General features: G+C 58.2%; 2 protein-coding genes across 3 annotated transcripts in view; both read right to left on the reverse strand.

The window, feature by feature from the left end:
- Positions 1 to 202: 202 nt before the first annotated feature.
- On the reverse strand, positions 203 to 5,096 carry CDK3 (cyclin dependent kinase 3). Of its 2 annotated transcripts, XM_051838349.2 has the most exons (8): positions 4,957 to 5,096; positions 4,313 to 4,438; positions 3,488 to 3,565; positions 3,283 to 3,403; positions 3,016 to 3,186; positions 2,836 to 2,937; positions 1,502 to 1,705; positions 203 to 783 (listed from the first exon to the last, which is right to left on the reverse strand). In XM_051838349.2, the coding sequence occupies exons 2-8, from the start codon at positions 4,426 to 4,428 to the stop codon at positions 658 to 660; spliced, it is 918 nt and encodes a 305-aa protein (XP_051694309.1). In that variant the 5' UTR covers positions 4,429 to 4,438; positions 4,957 to 5,096; the 3' UTR covers positions 203 to 657. The 2 variants fall into 2 exon arrangements, with proteins under 2 accessions (XP_051694309.1, XP_002722978.2); XM_002722932.5 differs by lacking the exon at positions 4,957 to 5,096 and having other exon boundaries at positions 4,313 to 4,885.
- TEN1 (TEN1 subunit of CST complex) overlaps positions 5,086 to 13,900 on the reverse strand; it is a 28,584-nt gene continuing 19,769 nt past the window's right edge. Inside the window, exon 4 of the mRNA XM_051838350.2 lies at positions 5,086 to 5,595. Coding sequence (XP_051694310.1) covers positions 5,474 to 5,595 — 122 coding nt within the window. The 3' untranslated portion in view covers positions 5,086 to 5,473. The remainder of the gene's footprint in view (positions 5,596 to 13,900) is intronic.

Raw genomic sequence — 13,900 nt, forward strand, 5'->3', positions numbered from 1 at the left:
GAGCCTGAGGTTGGGCACAGGGACAGCACCGGGACTGGACGTCCCCAGGGCGCCTGCCTGGGGTGTGGGGGGCTGGGGGCGTTCTCCCAGGACTGGGACACAGGGGCACCACCCTCCTCCTCCTCTCCCCACGCTCTCATTCGGGCCTCCAGCCCTGAGCCAGTCTCCTCCGTGTCAGTAAGCCACGACGTGGACAGAAGCAGCCAATCTCACGTTTATTCAGTGGTCAACACAGGCAAACCATCCGTGGGTCTTGGGCGAGGTGACAGCCGCTGACATCAGTCCCTCGCCCCCTGGTTTAACTTGGAACTCTGAACTGGAGCTCAACGCTTCCCCAAAACGTGTTAAATCCAAAAAGACCAGCAGGGGGCACCCTTCCCTCGGCCTGGCTGCGCCGCTGCGGGCAGGGCAGGGCCCCAGGAGCGCTGTCCACAGCTGCCGCAGGCTCCCTACTCCCACCTCGGCACCTGCTCTCCCGGTGCCAGGGGCTGGATCTCCAGCCGACCCCCTCCTGCGCGAAGCACCTGTGTCTTTTTGGGAACAGCAACATCAAACCCAGTAACGATCCTGGAGCGAGCTGGCGGGGCCAACCCAAACTCAGCCCTCAGACGACGGACGCCAAGCGCCCGAGAGCCCGCCCTCTCCTCAGACGGGCCCTCAGCGGCAGAACCGCTCCAGCACGCACTCGGGGGGTGCCGGGGAGGGCTCGGCGGGCGAGAAGTACGGGTGGGCCAGGGCGGCCTTGGCGGAGATCCTCTGGCTCGGGTCGTACTGCAGGAGTTGCTGGAGAGAAGGGAGGAGGCAGGTGGGGCCTGGGGACGGCCGGGCCGGGGGTGGGGGTGGGAGGAGAACTCCCCTCCCGGCCCCCCATGCCCCGGAGCCGAGAGCCTCAAGCCCAGCACTGAGCACCTCTGGAGAGTCCAGGGGAGACGTGGCCTGAGCCGCCCTGCAGGTAACTGGAGCTGAGGCAGCCCCCCTTGTGCCCAGGACACACGGATGTCCCTCCTGTCCAGGCCACTTAGCTGCGGTGGGGCAGGGAGGGGTGGGCGTTGTGGCACAGCGGGTTAAGCCGCCACCTGCGCCACCCGCATCCCACATCAGAGCGCCGGTCTGAGTTCCGCTTCCGACCCAGCTCCCTGCTAACGCGCCTGGGAAGGCGGCAGAGGACGGCCCACGTGCTTGGGCTCCTGCCACCCACATGGGAGACCAGGGTGGGGTTCCTGGCTCCTGGCTTTGGCTTGGCCCAGCCCTGGCCATTGTGACCATTTGGGCAGTGAACCAGCAAGTGGGAAATCTGTCACTCTGTGTTTTCAGGTAAGTAGATCTTTTAAAAAAATAAACAAAAGGGAAGATGAACACTGGGCTTATCAGGTCAAACTCAGTACACACAGAGGCAGGCAGCTATGAGCAAGGTGAGGGAAGGGGCCACTCGGGCTCGGGACGAGCTGGGGGTACACAGAAGCCGGCTGCCCAAGGGGATGTCTCCTGCCCCCGTACCTACCACGAGCAGGTCCTTGCCCTCTGGCTCCAGGTCGGGCACTATCTCCTCTAGCCCCCTCCTGGTCCACTTGGGGAAGCTGCCTTTGTAATCGGGCAGCTGGGTGACCCCTGGCCACGTGGCTTCACTGGGCGTCCCCAGAGTGCGAAAGATACGGAAGAGCTGGTCAATCTCGGAGTCACCGGGGAACAGGGCCTTGCGCGTCACCTGGAGCGGAGCAGAAGAGACGACGTCGCGACAGAATCCAGTACAGACTGGGCGTTGCCAATCCAGACGTCTGAAGTCAGAGCTGCTCCAAACTCCTGGTAAGGCCGCCGCCTGCACTGGCGGCCTCCCATATAAGCACTGGCTCAGGGCGCATGGCCCGGGTGCTCCACTTCCGACCCAGCTCCCTGCTAATGGCCTGGGAAAGCAGTGGAAGATGGCCCAAGTCCTTGGGGCCCCTGCACCCACGTGGGAGACCCAAAAAAAACCCTTGTGGCTCCTGATTGGCTCAGCTCTGGCTGTTGCAGCCATTTGGGGAGTGAACCAGCAGATGGAAGACCTCTCTCTGTCTCTCCCTCTCTCTGTGGCTCTGCCTCTTAAATAAATAAATAAAATCTTAAAAAAAGAAAAGAAAAGAAAAGCTCCCAAATCCCAAACTTTCAGAGTGCTGACAGACGTCCCAAGGGGAGAAAGTCCACCCCACCCCACACGATGGGTCACAGTCGGAATGCAGGTACAGTGAAAATACTGCATAGGGTGGGCCTTTGGCACAATGGCTAAGACCCTGCTCGGGACGCCCGTGTTCTGTATCAGAGCACAGGTTCGAGGAGGCAGCGGGAGACGGCTGCCACCCATGTGGGGGACCTGGGTGGAGTTCCGGGCTCCCGCCCGTGGCTCGGCTCAGCCCTGGCATTGCTGGCATTTGGGAAGTGAACCAGCAGATGGAGAGAAGATCTCTCTCTCTCTCTCTCTCTCTCTCTCTCTCTCTCTCTCTGTCACTCTGCTTTTCGAGAAAAAAAATCAATGAACAAACATTTAAAATATTGTATAAAATTATATGCAGGCTATATAAATGACTTTCATGTTTACTTAGGTTCTGTCCTCAAATATTTCACAATCTGAAAAAAATCCCAAATGAGAAGCACATCTGGGCCCAAGCGGTTCCTAAAAGGGAAGTTCAGCCTCTACCCGTTAAGCGACCAGAGAGGGCCCTTCAGGACAGCTTTCCAGAATAAGGCCGGCTTGCTCAGCCCAGCAGTCGGTCCCCAACACCCCACACCCACCCCTAGAAGACAATCAGCGAGCCCCCGCCCGCCCACGAGCAGGACGCGCCCGGGCCTGCCTCTCTCTACCATCTCTGCAAAGATGCAGCCGACGCTCCAGACGTCCACAGCCGTCGAGTAGAACTTGCAGCCCAAGAGGATCTCGGGGGCGCGGTACCACAGGGTCACCACCTGTGTGAGGACGAGGAGATGGCTCCGTGCGGGGCAGCCTCGGCGGGGCAGCCCCCGCGCCCCCTTGCCCTGCAATACCTCGTGCGTGTAGGTGCGCAGGGGCACCCCGAAGGCCCGGGCCAGGCCGAAGTCCGCCAGTTTGATGGCGCCCCGCTCGCTGATGAGCAGGTTCTGGGGCTTCAGGTCCCTGTGGATGACCCGGTGCGAGTGGCAGAAATTCACGCCCTGTAGCAGCTGGAACAGGTAGCTCTGTGGCCAGAGCGCGGGAGTGAGCGGGGCAGCTGGGCCCGGTGGGGGTGGGGGTGGGGGTGGGGGTGGGGCGCCCGCCCGGGCTCCTCCCACTACCTTGACTAGGTGCATGGGCAGCTGGGAGGCAGGGGTGGAGTCCATGTACTTCTTCAGGTCCTGGCTGAGGAACTCAAACACCAGGTACAGCTTCTTCTCGTTGTGCACCACGTCCAGCAGCCTGGACGCGAGGGGCCGGTCAGGGGTCAGGGGTCAGGGCCCGGCCTTCCCCCCGCCGGCCTCCCCGCCGCCCTCCGCGGCTCACCTGACAATGTTGGGGTGCTTCAGCTCCTTCAGCAGCGAGATCTCCCTGATGGCGGTGCTGGGGACCCCCTCGGTCTCCCTGCAGGGAAGAGGGCCTGGCGATGGGAGGAGGCCGGGGCTGCTCTGGCCCCGCCGACTCACTCCGTGTCCCTCACGCCCGTGCAGGTGGCCTGTCGCCCACAACGGGGACCTGTGTTCCCTGGACGCTTCCAAGAGTTCATGGAAATGGAATTAAAAGAGAAGCCTTGGGCCCGGCATGGTGGTCTAAGGGGTTAAGCCTCCGCCTGAGGCGCTGGCCTCCACTATGGGAGCCGGTTCAAGTCACCACCGCTGCTCCACTTCCCATCCAGCTCCCTGCTACTGGCCTGGGAAAACAGCGGAAGATGGCCTAAGTCCCTGGGCCCCTGCACCCGCGTGGGAGACCCAGAGGAAGCTCCTGGCTCCTGGCTTCAGCCTGGCCCAGCCCTGACCATGGCGGCATTTAGGGAGTGAATCAGCAGATGGTTCTCTCTAACTTTGCCTTTCAAATAAACAAATTAAATCTTAAAAATAAATTTCTATTTTGGTCCAAAAGTTTGTGAAATCTATGCATGGCGTTTCCGTAACACGCCTTTTCTACAAGCTCTCTTGAGGACTCCTCGAGTGTATGATTTTTAAAAAACTTCCCGCCCAAAATACATGTGTGTTCCAGTCCCATCTCCAGGAGCTTTCCGAGCAGTCTCCCCCGAGCAGGGCCGCCCGCCGGGCAGGGCGTCGGGCTGCGCCCGGGCAGGACCAGGACCGGGGCTGGCATGAGGGGGCTGGTGCCTCGCTGCCCAGAACTCACAAGTCCAGCCTGATCTTCTTCAGGGCCACGAGCTGCCCCGTCTCCTTGTTCCTGGCCTTGTACACCACCCCGTAGGTGCCCTCTCCGATCTTCTCCACCTTCTGGAACACGTCCATGTCCGCAGAGCTGCCCGGGAAAGACACGGCGCCCCGCCGTTGGCGCCCCACGCCCAGCGCCCCTGCTGGCTCCCTCCAGTCTCCAGGTAGCGCCCTGCCCGGCCCCCGCTCAGGCTGCCCAGCTCCCCGCCCTTCTTGCCCCCAGCCCATCCTGCCTGGGAGTTTGGCTCGGGTCTGGGGGTCTGGGGGCTGCCCCCTGCCCAGCCCAGCCCAGCCCAGCCAGGACCCCTAGGCCTCAAGCCCAGAGCCTGGCTACGGAATGCAGGAGGGCCCAAACTTCTGTGGGAGGCCCTGCCTCTGCCCAGCCAGGCCCCGGCTCTCCGGGCACAAGGCTGCCCGGAAGGGCCGTCCAGGGGACAAGGGCCACTGGGGGCAGCGGTAGGAGCCAGGAGGGGCTTCTGAAGCCACAGACCCGCCTGTGGCCACAGGGTCAGGGCCTAAGGCCTCGGCCCAGCCTGTTTGGAGAGGCGCAGCCTCCTGCGAGGGCGGAACCTTGCCAGGGTGGCCCCCTGCTCCCCAGGCCCCTACCTCAGGCCCTGGGCCCCCAGCGCTTTCTCCTCAGGTCCCCAGTCCAGGGCGGGCTGCAGCTTCAGTCAGGGGCGCTGCCTGCTCCACGGCGCCCCCTCCAGGACCCTGCCGGGACTGCACCACACACGCTTCACCAGGTCACGCCCACTGGCTGGGCCTTTATTCACAAGAAGTTTCTGGAACCCTCCATGGCCCCCACATAATCTCAGCCCCAGCACCCCAGAGTTTGGTCTCCTGCACTCTCTGGGCTGGTGAGTGGGGGGTTCAGACCTTGCTGTCTGTTCTCTGGGCTCTTATTCCTGGGACAATCCCAAATCAGAGGGAAGGGCTGGGGGATTGGTTCATCTACTCCGGCTCCAGGCAGAGGCTGCAGGCACAGGGGCTCCAGGGGCTCCAGGGGCTCCAGGCAGAGGCTGCAGGCACAGCAGCACCAGGGGCTCCAGCGGCTCCAGCGGCTCCAGGGGCCTGGCCGCAGGAGCAGGGGTGTGCGCGGTTTCCTGGGCAGCGCTGCAATGGCCTAGTGGCCGCTGAGCCTCTCCTGCAGGTAGGCCCTCTGCTCCCGGATGGCTTGTTCCAGTAAAGGCAGGTTCAGGCCCTCCACACAGGTCAGCACGCGGGCCTTCACCACGGCACCTCCGTCTGAAAGACACAAACAGCACGGCACTGCGGGGACACGTTCTGGCTGTTGCCCTTGACTTGCCTGGTGCAAAGTTTTAACAGCTGGAGCGGGGGCAACGATGGCCTATGGGGTGTTGGCTCAGACTTGTGCACCCCTGTGTGCCGCAGGCACGAATCCAGAACTCGGCGCGTGGGGGGGGGGGGGCAGCCAGAACACTCTGCTGCTCCAGAGAGGGGCCCGGACAATATTCTTTCTCCTCCCTGCCTTTGCCGCCTCGGCCCCAGCCAGCCCCTCCTGAGACCCAAATGCCAGGCAGAGGAGGGGTCTCAAGCCCCATCCTAGCTCCACGTGTGCTGAGGGCAGGACCCCTCAGGAAGTCGGGGCCGGGAGAGAAGCAAGGACTGGGCCGCAGGCGAGTCTGTCCTACAGGGACATCAGCCGCCCTAAGACAGGGCTCAGGGACTTCCGGCAGATGCAGTGGGGGACAGGACACACAGGGAAGGCTCCGTCAGTCCAGGTGGCACCGAACACAAAGACATCTGGGGTTCGCCCGGCAGACTGAGTGACTACCCCGGCTGTTTCGGGACAAAGTCCCCTCTTCTGATGCCTTCTGAGATAGTGGCGCTCTGGTTAGGTGCAGCCTCCCCCGCTAGCCTAGGCCACTTACGGACTCAACACACCCAGGGGCAGAAATCAGGGCTTCCAGGCCGTCTAGAATCCAGCTGTCTACACGGGCCACCGCTGGAAGAAATACGAGGCTGTCCGTGTGCTGCGTGGTCCGCCCAGCTCCAGGCTCGGTGTGGCTTACAAGGGAGTCAGTATCTGGATCCACTGATGTGTGTAGACTGTTGGATCTCATCACCCAGGCCTCAGCCCCTGGGTATCTGCTGTCCAGCTCATCGCCACCTGCGGCCCTGAGTTTTCCCGAAGCAGCTGCAGGGGTTCAGGACAACAGGACAACATAGCCGGGTGGACCCACCCAGGGGGGGATTTTCTTGCCTGGCAGTTAGCTGGCAGCTGGGGGAATCCTCCCGTGGAGTTTTACTTTGTGGAATAATCTGGATTGGAGTCTTAAGAAATGGTCGGGGCAGACAGGGCCCTGGGGGGAGGCCATCCATAGAAGGAATGACAAGAACGCAGTGGGGGAGGGGAAGGACTAAGATTAAGGGGGCGCTGGGGGGGGGGGTGCTGGCCGGAAATTCCTTCTTGCAAAGATCAAGAGCTTAGGGCAAAGAAGAAGCTGTCAGGCTGCAAAAAGCAGTCCGAATGCAGCAGGTTGAGGCGTGAGCTGGAGATGAAAGGGGTGCTGGCGGTCAAGTCTGTCTGTTGGGAAGGGAGGACACGGCCATCGGGAACTCCGTTACTGGCATTCCCTTCACAGAGAGGCCGGCCCATGTGCCCGCTACGCGGAGAGGGAAGAACCCGTGGTGATAGGTGGCGGGTGTCCCTTTAGGGGGAAGGGACCCCACTTCCTCTCTGAGGGGAGGGAAGGGGCTGGGGGTGGGTGGGGAGGGACTGCTGCCCACAGCTCAGTGTGCACCGGGATGTAAGAGGTGAGAGAAAGGCGGAGAGGAACAGGGGAAGTAGTGAGGGGCCTGTGGCAGCTGAGTGCCTAGGAGGGGCTGAGCAGGACGCAGAGGGGTTGCGGGCAGCGTGGAGGGGCCCAGTGAGCGCCAAAGCCACGAAGCCACACAGCTTTAGGGTCTTCTGCACCCAACGGTCCGACCAGGATGGGAGGAGACTGGGTATCAGGGCCCGGTGCTGTGGCACAAGGGATTAGGCCTCCCCCAAGACGCAGGCATCCCACAGGAGCACAGGTTCGAGTCCCAGCTGCTCCACTTATGATCCAGCTCCCTGCTAATGTGCCTGGGCAACAGCAGAAGACGGCCCAAGTGCTGGGGCCCCTGCACCCATGTGGGAGACCCAGATGGAAGTCTGGGCTCCTGGCTTCGGCCTGGGCCAGCTCTGGCTGTTGTGGCCATTTGGGGAGTGAACCAGCTGATGGAAGACCTCTCTCTCTCCTTCTCTATAACTGCCTCTCAAATTAAAAAAAATCTATATATTAAAAAAAAAAAAAAGGAAGGAAAAGGAAAAGCAAAACTGACTGAAATGAGGACAGAAAGATCCAGAAGAAAGCGTTTGAACAGAGTCGCAGGTTCAGGTCCCGAGGGGTCAAAGAACGGGGTGGGGGGGGCTGGAAAGACCAGATTCAAGGTGCGGCTGTGGGTGTGGGAGGCAGCAGTGGGGCAGAGGTGAGGGCGGAGGGGAGGGATGGGCACCAGGAAGCCTGAGGAGCAGGCAGGAGCTGGGCCCCACCTCTGGGCTCTGCAGGGTGTGTGGTTTGGAGGCCTGAGCGGGCGCCAGGTGGGAGGAGCTGCACTGGGGCAAAGCCAGGTGGCAGAAGGGCCCAGAGCAAGCAGCAGCTTAGTCCAGGAGGCACGGAAAGGGGGGCCTTGAGGCGCCAGGGGACAGGAAATGGGTCAGGACCGGTGGGACTGGCGGCACGCTCTCGCGGGCAGCCACCTGCTGCAGTCCAGGCACGGCGGGGGCGGGGGAGGCCCCAAGGCCGGCAGGAGCTCCGCCCCGCGGCTGGCATCTCTTCTCCTTTTTGGTCTCCTTAGCTTGGGAGCGTTTCAGAAGGCGTGCTGGGAACTGCCAGCCTGGCCCAGGACCAGATCCACGTGGGAGTGAGCTTTGTGCCCCCAGGACTTGGGACCTGGTCCGCGGAGGCCTGATTAAAGCTGCCACCTGGTGTCCTCTGTCCTGGTCAAAGGTCAGGGCGCCATGTGCTGCCCCTCACCCCTTATCATCTTTTTTTTTTTTTTTAATTCCCTGAGCTAGCTGTGGTTTGATGAACATGGATGACTCAGGATCAAGAAAAAAACATATCTTAAAGGGGGAAAAAAAAAAAAAGAACAGGTTACGATGCAAAGAATGAGAAGCAGCCGGCTGTGTTCAGAGGCTGCTTCTGCCCAGCCTTGACCGGTCAGGGGCCGAAGAGGGCTCTGGGCAGAGTCCAGACGCTCCTGCGTCACTGGAGGCACATGGCCCGGGAGTGCCCTCCTGTTTGTACTGTTTTAGGGACCGGCGGCCGTGGAGCTCCTGTCCCGTCCATCTTAGCGAATCGGCTTAGCAGCCAGCGGTGACCTAGCCTGGATCCATTGTTTCCTCCAGACTTTAAAACCAGGCGGCCCTCACATTCAACCCTTTCTCCCGAGTGACTCCTCTCAAGAACTGTCCCGCCGTGGCAGGCGTCTGGCGCAGCAGTTAGGCCAGCGCTTGCACATCTGAGCCCACTCGGGGGCGTCTGGGTTCCAGTCCCAGCTCCCTTTCTGATTCCAGCTTCTTGCTAACGCGAACCCTGGGAGGCAGCAGGTGACAGCTGGCGTCCGGGGGTCCCTGCCACACACGTGGGAGACCTGGATGGAGTTCCTGGCTTCCCGGCTCTGGCCTGGCCCAACCTCAGCTGCCGTGGCTGCCAGAAGACGGGAGGTATTTATAGGGAAAATAAAAGGATGTCTTAGATTTGCTTTAAATACAGCAGTTGAGATGCCCGTGTCTCACGTCATAGTGCCCAGGTGGGAAATCTGGCTCCAGCTCCAGTTTCCTGCTACGTGCACACTATGAAGCAGCGGCGATGGTCCGAGTAACCCACGCAGGACAGCTGGACTGAGCACCTGGTACCTGGCTCTTGGTTTTGGCCCCAACTGTGGTGGCCATCTGGGGAGTGAACCAGCAGCTAAGAGCTCTCTCTGTCTCTCAGACAAATCCATAAAAATTTTTAGATAGTAAAAATAAGTGTGGGCAGTGCTGAAACCACCCCCCCCAACTGGAGGATGCGGGTCGCTGCTGAACCTGAGTGATGGGTGCACAGAGATTCATTCTATTATTCTACTTTTGTGTAAAATGGGACATTTTAAAAATGAAGGTTATGGGGCCGGCGCCGTGGCTCACTTGGTTAATCCTCCGCGGCGGCATCCCACAAGGACACTGGGTTCTAGTCCCGGTTGCCCCTCTTCCAGGCCAGCTCTCTGCTGTGGCCTGGGAGTGCAGTGGAGGATGGCCCAAGTGCTTGGGCCCTGCACCCCGTGGGAGACCAGGAGAAGCACCTGGCTCCTGGCTTCGGATCGGCGCAGCGTCAGCTGTAGCGGCCATTTGGGGGGTGAACCAACGGAAGGAAGACCTTTCTGTCTCTCTCTCCCACTAACTCTATCTGTCAAATAAAAAAAAATTGTTTTTAAAAAAAATGAAGGTTATATTTACAAAGTTTTTTTTCCCCCTCCCATTTGGCTTCTGGCCAGTACTGGAAACACCCACTCTGGACCTGCCACCATCCTGGCTGTCCCACCTGAGCTGCACCCTCCCTGTATTTGCATAAGGGTCTTCCAGTTCCAGACCCCAGGCCGGGGACCCCCTGCAGGTGGGGCGTGGGAGATGCTTTAGGGCTGTTTATATGCAGAGGCCCTTCCCCCCCCCCCCCCCCCCCCCGCCCACCCTTTCTGAAGTCAGTTATGCAATGGGACTGCGGCAGCAACTCCGGGAGCCGGGAGCCAAGGCTTCAGCCTGAGTCAAGATGAACTCTCGGGCTGGCGCTGTGCCACAGTGGGTTGAGCCTCTTCCCGCGGCGCCGGCATCCCACACAGACGCCAGTTTGTGACCCATTTGCTCCTCTTCCGATCCAGCTCTCTGCTGTGGCCCAGGAAAGCAGCAGAAGATGGCCCAAGTGCTTGGACCCCTGCACCCGTGTGGGAGACCTGGAAGAAGCTCCTGGCTCCTGGCTTCAGGTCGGCCCAGCTCCAGCTGTTGTGGGCATTTGGGCAGTGAACAAGCAGATGGAAGACTGTTCTCTTTCTCTCTCTGTAACTCTACCTCTCAAATAAATAAATAAATAAAATCTTAGAAAGAAAGAAAGAAATGTCCTGGGACCTTCAGAAGAGACAGAAAGCAGGAGTGCTTTACCCAGAATTCCTTAGGAAACAGCACCAGGAACAGACGAGGTCAGTGGACGAGAATGCTAACCACAGGGTTCTCATTGCTGTTACTTTGTGCTGTTGTTGTTTTGTGTTTTAAGATTTATTTATTTGAAAGGTGGACTGACAGAGAGGCAGGGGCAGAGAAACAGAGAGAGGTCTTTCATCCTCTAGTTCACTCCCCAGATGTCCCCAGTGGCTGGAGCTGGGCTGATCTGAAGCCAGGAACCTGGAGCTACTTCCGGGTCTCCCACGTGGGTGCAGGGGCCCAAGGACTTGGGCCATCTTCTACTGCTTTCCCAGGCCACAGCAGAGAGCTGGATCAGAAGTGGAGCAGCTGGGAATTGAACTGGTGCCCACACAACATGCCGGCACTGCAGATGGCAGCTTTACCCACTACGCCACAGCGCTGGCCCATTACTTTTTTAATCCTCCCAGGCATGACACAAGGTCTCTTTATTGTAAAATGCTAAGTATAACGAATCCGCCACGGCTCACTAGGCTAATCCTCCGCCTTGCGGCGCCGGCACACCGGGGGGTTCTAGTCCCAGTCGGGGCGCCGGATTCTGTCCTGGTTGCCCCTCTTCCAGGCCAGCTCTCTGCTGTGGCCTGGGAGTGCAGTGGAGGATGGCCCAAGTGCTTGGGCCCTGCACCCCATGGGAGACCAGGAGAAGCACCTGGCTCCTGCCTTCGGATCAGCGCGGTGCGCCGGCCGCAGCAGCCATTGGAGGGTGAACCAACGGCAAAAGGAAGACCTTTCTCTCTGTCTCTCTCTCTCACTATCCACTGTGCCTGTTAAAAAAAAAAAAAAAAAAAAAGAATCCCACCACCCAGAAACAACTATAAGGAATGTGTTGGTGAATCTGGGTACTGGCGGGGGACTGGCTCAGGGCCTCCTGTGGATACCCGGAGCCGAGTCCCTTATATAAAGTGATGTGGCATTCACACCTAAGTTCCAAATCTCTACATTACTTGTAACACCTCCTACGGCGTGAAGGCTACGTAACTGTAGTTTACCGTGCTGCTTAGGGAACAATGACCAGAACTGGTGTGTATACGCTCCGTACAGACACGGTTTTTCTTTTTCCAAATGTGAGTGTGGCTGCTCCGTGGATGCATGAAGCTGTGGTGCAGAACCTGCTGACGCTGAGGGCTCACTGCGTATCCCGCGACACGCACGGCTGGCCAAGCGCTCACTGTGTATCCCGCGACACGCACGGCTGGCCAAGGGCTCACCGGGTATCCCGCGACACGCACGGGTTTGCCAGTTGCTTTTTCCTGCTCATATTTTTTTTTATAGATCTTTAAATTTATTTTTAAGGAATAAAAATTTCATAAGTACAACTTTAGGAATATAGTTATTTTTCCCACCATACCTGCTCTCCCACCCACACTCCCACCTGCCTCCTTCCTCTCCCCTTGCCAGCCCCATTCTCCATTAAGATTCATTTTCAATTAACTTTGCACCCAGAAGACCAACTCTGTACTAAGTAAAAATTTCAACAGTTTGCACACACACACACAAGTGTTTGAGATCTGGGTTTTTTATTTGTTTGTTTGTTTTGACAGGCAGAGTGGACAGTGAGAGAGAGAGACAGAGAGAAAGGTCTTCCTTTTTGCCCTTGGTTCACCCTCCAATGGCCACCGCCGGTGTGCTGCGACCGGTGCACCGCGCTGATCTGAAGCCAGGAGCCAGGTACTTCTCCTGGTCTCCCATGGGGTGCAGGGCCCAAGCACTTGGGTCATCCTCCACTGCACTCCCGGGCCACAGCAGAGAGCTGGCCTGGAAGAGGAGCAACCAGGACAGAATCCGGCGCCCCGACCGGGACTAGAACCCGGTGTGCCGGCGCCGCAAGGCGGAGGATTAGCCTAGTGAGCCGCGGCGCCAGCCGAGAACTGGTTTTAATCCTGCTCATATTTTGTACACTTTTTTTTTTATGTCAGTAGCATATGTAGAGCACAATTTTTGGTGTCTACAAAATGTTCTCCTGACTGAATATATGTAATTTCTTTTTTAAAGTTAATTTATTTGTTTATTTGAAAGTTAGCACTACATAGAGAAGAGAGACAGAGAGAGAGAGAATCTTCTATCTGCTGGTTCACTCCCCAGATGGCCACACAGCCAGGACTGGGCTCAGGAGCCAGGAGCTTCATCCGGGTCTCCCATGGGGGTGGCAGGGGCCCAAACACTTGACCATCTTCTGCCACCTCCCGTTGCCTTCCCAGGCGCATTAATAGGGAGCTGGATCTTAAGTGGAGCAGCCGGGACTGTAACCGGCACACATATGGGATGCCTAGCCTGCTGCACCACAGTGCTGGCCCCTATCATAATACAACCAATAAATGTACAATATATGTCTAATAGCAAATAATGGAAGCAATCAAATGTCTAATGCTTGAGCAAGTTTGGATATACACTGAGTTTATAAAATATTATAAAGCTGCTAAATGTTAGACCTACAAAAATTTTAGACGTGGGGAAATGTTTATAATAATAATGCTAACCCAAAATAAGCAAACACAGCATACAGTATGAGATCAGCTGTGTGAAGGCAAACCAGAGGTCAGCATTGTGGCGCAGTGGGTTAAGCCACTGCCTGTGGCACCAGCATCCCACACTGGGGTGTGAGTTCAAGTCCCAGCTGCTCCATTTCCAATCCAGCTCCCTGCTAATGTGCCTGAGAAAGCGGTGGAAGACAGTCCAAATTTCTGAGTCCCTGCCATCCCTGTGGGGAGACCAGGATCAAGTTCCTGGCTCCTGGCTTCAGCCTGGCCCAGCCTTGGCTGTGACAGCCATTTGGCAAGTGAACTTGCAGTTAGAAGATATCTCTCCCTGTCTCTCCTTTTCACTGCCACTCTGCCTTTCAAGTAAATAAAATACATCTTTAAAAAAGAAAGAGAATGAAATAGAAATGTAACAGATACAAGTAGAGAAAGGTAACAGAGCAAATTCTAATAGTGGTTATTTCTGGGTAGGATTTTAGTGACTTCTGTTTAAAAATATTTATCTATTTATTTAATTGGGAAGTCAGAGTGATACAGAGATCTCTCAAGTTGCTGGTCCACTCCCCTGTGGCAGTAACGGTTAGGGCTGGGCCAGGCCAAACCGAGGAGCTGGGACCGCATTCTGGGTCCCTCGTGTGGGAGGCAGGGACACATTAGCAGGAAGCTGGAGCTGGGCACGAGCCCAGGCGCTCCGACGTCGGATGCGGCCGGCACTGTGCCGAATGCCGGCGCCCCAGGCTGCGGAAGGCCTTCCCTTGTGCCAGTTTTCTCACTCTGACCTCCTGGCCCGTTACCCCCCACTCTCTGAGCCTCGGTTTTCTCATCTGTGAAATGGCAATCCTAAGACTCG

Source organism: Oryctolagus cuniculus, chromosome 17 (genome assembly GCF_964237555.1).
Source record: "Oryctolagus cuniculus chromosome 17, mOryCun1.1, whole genome shotgun sequence".
In the NCBI taxonomy this organism is placed as follows: Eukaryota; Metazoa; Chordata; class Mammalia; order Lagomorpha; family Leporidae; genus Oryctolagus; species Oryctolagus cuniculus.

Bases quoted from the DNA above. Each gene is read 5' to 3' on its own strand.
- CDK3 (XM_002722932.5), bottom strand. From the start codon at position 4,578: ATGGGCTGGGGGCAAGAAGGGCGGGGAGCTGGGCAGCCTGAGCGGGGG. The intron at 2,938-3,015 runs GTATTGCAGGGC...GTCCTCACACAG, and splicing joins TGCGCACCTACACGCACGAG to GTGGTGACCCTGTGGTACCG. The intron at 1,706-2,835 runs GTAGAGAGAGGC...GCTCCGCTCCAG, and splicing joins GCTGCATCTTTGCAGAGATG to GTGACGCGCAAGGCCCTGTT.